General features: G+C 27.3%; 1 protein-coding gene across 4 annotated transcripts in view; it reads right to left on the bottom strand.

Annotated features, from left to right (window-relative positions):
• Nucleotides 1-706: 706 nt before the first annotated feature.
• The window catches only part of LOC145845227 (exocyst complex component 6B-like), a 30,488-nt gene continuing 22,175 nt past the window's right edge, over nucleotides 707-9,019 (bottom strand). For 2 of the 4 annotated variants that reach the window (XM_082952652.1, XM_082952675.1), the window contains 5 exons: nucleotides 7,201-7,353; nucleotides 5,520-5,661; nucleotides 5,049-5,235; nucleotides 3,922-4,034; nucleotides 1,457-1,802 (listed from right to left, as the gene is read on the bottom strand). In XM_082952652.1, coding sequence (XP_082808778.1) covers nucleotides 1,702-1,802; nucleotides 3,922-4,034; nucleotides 5,049-5,235; nucleotides 5,520-5,661; nucleotides 7,201-7,353 — 696 coding nt within the window. In that variant the 3' untranslated portion in view covers nucleotides 1,457-1,701. Of the gene's footprint in view, nucleotides 1,279-1,456; nucleotides 1,803-3,921; nucleotides 4,035-5,048; nucleotides 5,236-5,519; nucleotides 5,662-7,200; nucleotides 7,354-9,019 lie in introns of those variants that run through there. The other 2 variants (XM_082952660.1, XM_082952667.1) reach the window with 2 other exon arrangements.

Below are 9,019 nucleotides of genomic sequence, written 5' to 3'. Positions count from 1 at the left end.
AAGCCCACCACGGTCAAGTACAACGCCAGCGGTAGGCTGACCAACAAGATCGCGCCTAGGTACCTCATTCCGAGCTCGAGCCCGGCGCAGCAGCCGAGGAACTCGGGTAGCGACGCGAGCTGCGTTGACGACGTGAGCAGGAGCGGGAAGAGGTGCAAGCGCGGGTTCGATTGACGATGCGCGTGCATGTGATGTCAGTGTCAAGAAGAAAATACCTCATCCGATCACAATACAGTCGGGTTTGCGTCGAAAATCTTAAAAGAGCACTTCTGTAGAGTCAAACTGAAGTGTTGACCTGAAGGAGATTAGTGTTTATTGTAATAAAAAAAAAAAAAAAAAAACTTTTTAAAAGAAATACGTACATACAGGTAATCGAAATCCAAATTTATACTAAAACCGACCAACTAGAATCTATAACTTATCTTAATCATGTTAAAAGAATTCGATAAAAATTGATTTTTATAAAGACATAAAACTAATTCATAAAAAGTTATAAACTAGAATAATTTACATAGATTAAAGAATTATTATTAATACAAAAAATTGAGTTTTTTTTAAGTAAATTAGTATTGATTAAAATAGTACATTAAGTTATTCGTTAGATTTTAGAGTATAAGAAACTAAACTTAAAATAATTAATTTCGTACTAAAAAAAGCAATTTTCAAACAATTTATACTCTATACAGAAGTGTAATTAAAAGTTTATTAGTTATTTTTATAACTCAACTTTTTTTAGAAAACCAAAAATAAACTTAAGTGGATTTAGTTTTTTTTTTAACTTTTCTATGATATGGCATTTGCTATAAGGTTTTTTTTTTCTATTTTAAACATAAGCAAAAAAATTATTAGAATTATGGGTATTTAAAACAAAATATTTTTTAAAAATAAGATTAAAGCTTAAAATGTATAACTACACATTAATAAAATCACCAAATATATTTTGTTTTTTCAAAAAGATTGGGATAAACTTTTTAAAGCAAGCTAAAAATCAACTAAACAAATAAATTGCAACAATAGGTTGTGGTTACATAGCACATTTTCACACAACGATAAAAGCAACTTGAGATTTCAGGACCAAATACATATTAGTTGCAAACATTGAAACTGATTCAGAATCTTGGCAGTACTAATACACCTACAAACAAACGGAGCATAGGTCATTGTGTGTTTGTGTGTAAAAAAAGTATATTTTTCTTAGAGCTAATCAAACCATCATGTCGAATGAGCGTCGTTTATTCTCAGACCACTTTTCGTAAGGCACGCACAATAGACTCCAATCTGTGCATTTATGACGTGATTATAGTTTTAATTAGAAAATTTGAATTTGTATCGCGTGCAATAGTTAGTGCAGGTTTTTGTATGCTGACCGAGTAATTCTTGTAACTTAATAATAACTTCTGTTAACGCAGATAAGTAAAATATATTAAAAATAATGTAAAACATACAATGGTTGCTGTGATTGCCAGTAACTTTATTGGAGACGAACTAAAAAAAAAAAAATACAAAATATACATAGACCTGTCTAGACAACAGCAATATAAATAAGTCAGAAAAACGCCATCCACACTTTAAGTCTAAAGCTAGATCGAACACGTAGAAAAAAAAAGGCTTCAAAGTAAAGTATGATTTTCAGGAAGCTAAAAAAGACTAGTAGAAACATAATTAAAACGAAAACATATACTGTGGATGTGAAACAGTTTATCACGACTTTCTGATTTCGTTGATGTTGTTGAGGAACCTGGACCACCTCCCGCCGTTGCCTTGTTCCGGCTCGTCATTCTCCACTTGGTCGTAAGCGCTCTCTGTCATTTGATTGGTCGAATTTGAGTGGACCGTTGCGTTTGTAGCAATTGAAAAATTTGAGCAAGCTTTTTTGCAAACAGCATGCAAGTTATGGAAATTAAAGTTAAAACATTTTGAAATTGAACAATTGTTTCGGTTTATGTTAATATTGATAATTATTGTAATTAAAAGTTTAGGCATGCTAATAGCTTACATAACTCACTCTGTAGCAGTGAACAATTAGCTTGTAGTATTAAAAGTGTTTAAGTTTAAAAAAAAAAAAACTTAAACCTTTAATTTTACTAAACATTTTATACTTTAGTGATCAAATTATTTATCCTATTAACTGTTTTTAACCTATATCAAAACTCAAGTAAAATTTAAAATAATTATATAATAAAAAATAATATTTAAAACTGTCTAGTTTATTATGTAACTTGTATTTTTTCAGTTTTTATTGTAGCTTTGTTTAATGCTTAGTTTAATCTAGTACATATTTACACTTAATATATTTCAAACTTTATACAATATTCAAAATATCGAGCTGTGGTTCATGTAAACAAAAACGTAATTAAAGAAAAAAAAAAAATTTTCAACCATCTAAAATATAAATGAAATAAATCTGGTATATTAAGTATCCTATCCACAAAATTCTTAAAACAGTATTGATGAGTTAGGTGAGTAAATTATCAAACTTTTCACTTCATAATTAACTACAAAGCCATGCAAATTATCAAGGGCTATCATAAAAACCACTCATTTTTTATTAGTTTTATTTATTAGTGCATAATAAAAAGCTAAAGTGGATGTAGCAACTAACAAAAGAATCAGACTAATAAAATATGACTTTCAACAAATAGTATATAATAAACAGTTTTTTATCAAAAAAATTTTTGAATTCTGTATTTAAAAAACTTGTTTTTAAATCATCTACAGATTTTATATTTTTTATAAATCTATGCTAAAGTTATAAATCAAGTTACTTCTAAACAAAAATTTTAAAAAAATGATGAGAAACTGATTGCTTATTGTTTATACAATAAAGCAAAAAAAAATCATTAAAAAAAGTTATCTAAAAATAAAAAAATTAAAACAACAAACAAAAATTGTCTATATGAAATATAAAAAAGGGAAAGTATAATTTAAGGTCAGTCTGATTTGCATATTTGATGAGTCAGAAAAGTTTTGTAAAGCGTTTTTTTTATTCAATTGTCCCTAACCCATCTTACCAAAACATATTATCAATTAATCAAAAAGTTAAGTTTTAACAATTTAATTTAAAAGTAACATGTAAAAAAGTTATGCAAATATGTAAATCAGACATACCTTTAGGTATACTAGCCTAAAAAAGTACTTGTAGTAACTTTTTTAATCAACAGAATTTTCAGTATTATTGCAAGTATTCAGTAATCATATCATGCTGAGAGTATACAGTTAATAAATAAAGCAAGAAAAAGCTATGCGCAAAAGAAAGCATATAATTCTATAATATCTAATTCTAACTATAAAACAAATTAAAAGGAACAAAGCAAAAAAAGTTTGATTTATTGATCATTATGAGAAAAATGATAATTATATTTAACTTAAAATATTAAAGAAAAGCAAATTAGTACCAAAATTTTAAAACATTTGTTAAACATAATACTTTTTACATAGTTAAAGTTTGATAATAAGAATTTTATGAGCTTTGTCGATCATGCAACTTATTTGAACCAGTCTGTTAATAAGCATTAAAAGGTAGTTAAAAAGTGAATAAAAAAAAGTAGTATTAGGCAAAAAGTGCTAGGCATCTGCTGCTAAACTTTTGTTAAAAATTCAAGCTGAAACTTTTATACAATCAAGTTTTTTCAATAAACTACAAAATAAATTAGAAACTGGTAATTGCGAAAACTTAAAAACAAAAATTCCCTCGGGCAGCATATAAAACGTGTTAAACTGATCAGGTTTTTTAGTCGGGATGAGTGTTAAACAGGATTCAAAAATAATACAAACAAAGCAAATATTATTTTTCGTTGCCACAAAAATATATATTGACTCATGACCAGACCTTACTTTTTTATGGAAATTACATAAAAAAGCTCGAATTTGAAAAACAAAATGAGTTTGGAAAATTAAAAATTGCTCACGAAAGCAACGAACCGGACACGAGGGACCTGAGGCGCTTGTAGACCTGGTCGTTCACCTTCTTCTTCTGGTTGTTGCCCATGAACGACGACAGTATCGCCTTCGGTCCCGATTTGTCCTGCTTTATCCTGTTGAATGACAGTGTTTGGTAAGAAAAATATTGCAGATTGAAATACTAAAAACGAAGTAAAACATTTCTGTTACAAACCTGTAAACGTATTTAGTGTGTAAGTAAGTATACTTTAATGTTTTATATATAAAAATCAAAGAGGAAAATAGGAATACCACAAGCACCGGTGATTTTAATACAAATATATAAATCATTTCAGGGTTTATAAAATAAGTTAAAAAAAAAAAATTCAAGTTTTATGATTTTTTTCAGGTTTTTAAAAGTACAAGATTTTTTGCCCATTTTTAGTATAAAATTAAATTTAGAGTAACTGTATTTAAATTAAACTGTATAAGCAGTATAGAATTATTTAAAAGATACTGTAATACAACTTTAAATGTGTTTTATAACAAATAAAGTTCTGATTGATACAAAAAAATTATTTAGTATGATAGATGTTTTTTATTTAATCAAAATATTATTATTTACATATTTTTTTTTAAATTACAGGTTTTTCAAGGTCTGTTTTCAAAACTTCTCAAATTTCAAGTTCTATGGCACCCTGTTGATATTTTTTTTTAATTCCTTTTTAGTCATCATTTTCATTTATATTTATTTATTACGTAAGTATATCTTAAAATTTAGAAGTTTTGAGCACAAGACTTTGAAATATTTAAATTTTTTCTATCTAGTTTTTTTTTATTTCAATGGCATATGACAAAGAATGCTTTTTATGACTACTGGTGTATCATAAATATTTAATAAACCGTGAAGTTCTTTTATTTTAATAATATATTCTTCAACAGCTTTTAACCGATCTAAAACAATTTTGTTGCAATGATATGTAGTCTTAATTAGTTGTACATGACTATAATTTAAAGAAGTATAAAACAATTTCATTTCGTAAACGTTAAACTCATAGATTAAATACTTTAAACTACAATAAGATTAACTTCAAACCGATAACTCAATCAAAATTAATTTATCCCAATTTAATTTTCAAACACTCCACAACAAAACACTTTCAACCAACTTTTCAAACACGTTGAGTGCTCGCGACGGGTTCACTCTCAAGTACTTGCTCTTGGCGGTGCCGTAATCCGCAAAGTAGGACGTCCAGTCCCACGTGAGGATCAGGTCGAGGAGCTGCCGGATCTCGACGAAGGTCAGCTCCAACGTTTCCTCCACGAACCCCGGCACCGGCTCCGAGTTGGCGAAATCTTTAAACGTTTGAATGTTTGTCAAAACAGAATTATATGCAATTATGTATAAAACTGTAAAATTTAGTGATTAAAAATTTTTTTGTGTCTAAAACTAAAAGTGTGTTTGAATTCATAATCGTATAATGTTTTAAACAAAAAGAATACCAACATTGATAGCAAAAACTCCTTAAAATAGTAAACTTCATTTGAATTCTGTATAATCAAAAGCAACTTTAACTTTACGTTTTACTCACTGCAAAACTTGTAAAATAAAAGCTTGTAATTCAAAAACAACAACAGACGTTCGCACTGCACGACGTCCAGGTTGAACTGCTGCAACGCGTTCATGGTGATGCTCTTCACGGTCGGGTCCAACAGTATCTGCGCCAGCCTGCTGCTTATGTGCTTGCACGCCGACATGCACGCCGTTTGCGCCACGTTCTCCTGTGTTGGTTGTTAAAAAAAATTACTTTTCATATTTGCTTGATATTCTATTTATAAATTTTATGTAAGATGGAAAAATTCCGAAAAATATTTTTAAATTTGGTAAATAATTGGATAAGTAGATAATAAAAGTACTAGCAATTAAAGAGGTGCTTTTTACAATATACATGTTGATTCGTAAACGCTGATTAGTTCTACTTTATAAAACAGTTATACAGCAAAAGATTTGCCAGAATTCAATAAAATATTGTGTACTAACAATTGTACTTTAAAAAAACTTGTTACTTTAACAAATACTGTAAAAAGCCGAAACAGGTGTCTTTCTGTTTTTGACACTGCAAATTGAATGTAGTTTAAATGTTTAACTTGATCTAGCTTCTGAGTTAAGAACCTTTTCTTTTTTTAATTTCAGAAGTTATTTTATAGCTTTGTTTAATAAAAAAATATTTTGGTTTGGACATTTAACACTTAAATACAATCAATGAAACACTTTTTTTAAAAGACAATGCATTGCATTAGTAGAAAAGAGTTTTTAAAAGGTCAATCTTTAAACTAACCTTAGTAAACAAGCTACTGATTATACAGTTTATTTTAAACATAAGTGTAAAGCTAGTTTTAAAGTATTTACTTTGATAATTTAAACAATAAAATAAAAATTAACATGTTGCTTGCGCTTATGCTACAAAAGTTGCAAAAAAGCAGGAAGTAGCAAAATCTCTATGCTACATAAATAAAAATTAAATTAAAAGATCGACTAGTTACGGTTTCAAATTTACAGTTACCTACTGATACACAAGCAAATAGTTTTAATCAACCTTTTTAATCATTAAATTAAAAATAAACTTTTAATTTAACAATAATATTGCCATATAAAAAAGGAGGCTAACTATTATTAGAAAATATACCTTTGAAATAATTAATTAAAAAATTGTCAGTAAGATATTTAAAATTGATACTTTGGAAATTAATGTCAAAATATTAGAAAATAATACTTTAGCTGCAACAATGTAAAGCAGATATCTTCCTTTCAATAACTAAAAAAAACCATAACTTGTCTCACTAACAACTATTATAAACATGGAAGGTGATTTTATCTTTTAAAATCAGCAAACATTAAAATTTTTAATTATAATCTAAACCTGCTTACTCAACTTACTTTCAGCAGGCCTAGTGTAGAAAAAATTTATAAAGTTGATATGTATAACTGCTTACTTTTTTACTATTCAATAAATAAATCCTAGTTTGTCGTTACAAAATCTCAAAAACCTACAATTAACATCAATGAAACATTTTACATACTCATCGTAAAAAACATAGCGAAAACAAATAGAAAAACTTAAAAAGGACTAAAACAATTCGTTTTTGTTGATTGGCCTTTAACTTACATTGTAATTAAAAACTAAACATACATTTATTTTATAGAGTATACTTTAAAATAAGTGGGATTTATTTAGTATAAAATTTTAAAGTTTATACTTTAATACAGCGCAATAGTTTAATAGAAAAGGCTTCAACACAAAATTTTACAAGCAAACAAACGGGCAGATTAGTGAAGACGATGAACTGAGTCCTCAGGAACCTGATGAGATCGACGAGGTACCTGGACGCCGATCCCTCCGCCTCTCCCATTTCCCAATTGTACTCGGCAAGATCAAAGAACTCGTCTATCTTCCCGTTCAACTTCTCGTATATCTGTGTTGATGTGTTTTGATTTAGAGCGAGGCTCTACCAATACAATACGTTGTATACTTTGTGAAAAATGTTGGGCTTAGTTTCTTTAAAAAAAAATTCTACAGGGTTGCTAAAGGTTGTTTGAAAAAGGCTTTATGAAATTCTTTTAAGTTTTTTTTAAGTTTTTTAAGGATTTTTTAGATTTTATATGAGGTTTTTGAAAGTACGTCTTTGTTGAACATGTTTAGAAGTAAGGTAATATATATTTTTTTAAAAGTGTTATTCTTAAATTAAAATATCAATCAATTAATATAATTTAAATGCTTTATTGCTTAAGTTTTGTTTTATTCTACTGCAACCTGTACATTTTCTTCAAAGTTCTTCTCATATGATTGGTAAAAAGCATTTAATTAGGTATAATAAAAGTATTCACAAAATCTGGTTGAGTTTGGATTTATAGTAAAGAACATTTAGATTATTAATAATATTAATAATACCGTTTTAAGCTTGAAGATTTTCAAATTACGTTTACAAAAAAATTTATTTAAAAATATGCGAAAAAATTAGGAATTATCTTGTGAAAAAAAAGAAAAGGAAAATAATTTAGATGTGCTTTGTGTTTTGTTTAGTTTACTTTTTTTTTTATTAAAAAATATTTTTTGTGATTATATAGCTAAATTTTAACTTTTAAAATTTTGTGTTTTGACTATGTATTAGTAGGTTTAAAGACTTATGTGTAAGTTTCTATTGAAAAAAGTAACCAACTACACAGAGCTGGTCTTTCGCAGCCTAGTTGTGATTAGTTGTGCAAGCTGTTAAACAACTGTTTACTATCTAAGAGTTCTTTTTATATATAAAATTAGTGCAACAACTGTTTTACTTTAGATAATTAAGATTGTTGTGTCTTTTAATAAGTAAGTGTTTGTTTTTAACTATGTAAAGTTCTGTGTTCACTTCTTACTTGTTTAAAAGGCATTTAATTTAAAATTTACAAACACAATAAAACACAAGTATTTCTTTCTCCAAGCGTGTTCTGAAATGTTGTTTCTTTTTAAGAAATATCAAAATACTACAAAACATATAAAGTCTAGAAAATTATTACTTTCTTGTTTACCCACAAAAAAAATATTGCTAAAATACTATTACTACCGTCAACACAATTTTAAAGCAACTTTTTTTGAGCTTCTTAATGCTAAAACTTACTATTTATTATATCACAATAACAAATTTAAACAGTACTCTTTCGTTATTACACTAACACATGTTTCTGTGTGAAATATTATATAGTTTTATAACAGTCGGATTTAACATTTTATATTTTATTACAGAAACATGTGTTAGTGTAATAAAGAAAGAGTACTGTTTGAATTTGTTATTATTATATATTCCCGTAAACTTGTCTCGCTAGGATCTTTATTAGCAAACGCTTAATCTTATATTCTGAATAGTTATTTATTATATCAAAATTGTTAAAAGGTTATTTAAAAATATCAAAATTCTTGGTCACATCATCTAACTAGTATTTTTATAAGTTATAACTCATGTTAAAAAAAATAATTTAGTGTACTAAACTTAATGTAGCTTAAGTATGTTTTTTTCTACTTTGGATACCTTCAAACTTTTTTTTTTTAATTTATTTATATTATTATATTTGAAAAAATATGTAAATGATCTTAAAACAAATTAA

This window comes from Thalia democratica, chromosome 1, assembly GCF_965202585.1.
Source record: "Thalia democratica chromosome 1, ktThaDemo2.hap1.1, whole genome shotgun sequence".
Classification (NCBI taxonomy): domain Eukaryota; kingdom Metazoa; phylum Chordata; class Thaliacea; order Salpida; family Salpidae; genus Thalia; species Thalia democratica.
The sequence above is the reverse complement of the archived record's forward strand: the minus strand, read 5'-3'. Positions and strand labels throughout refer to the sequence as shown.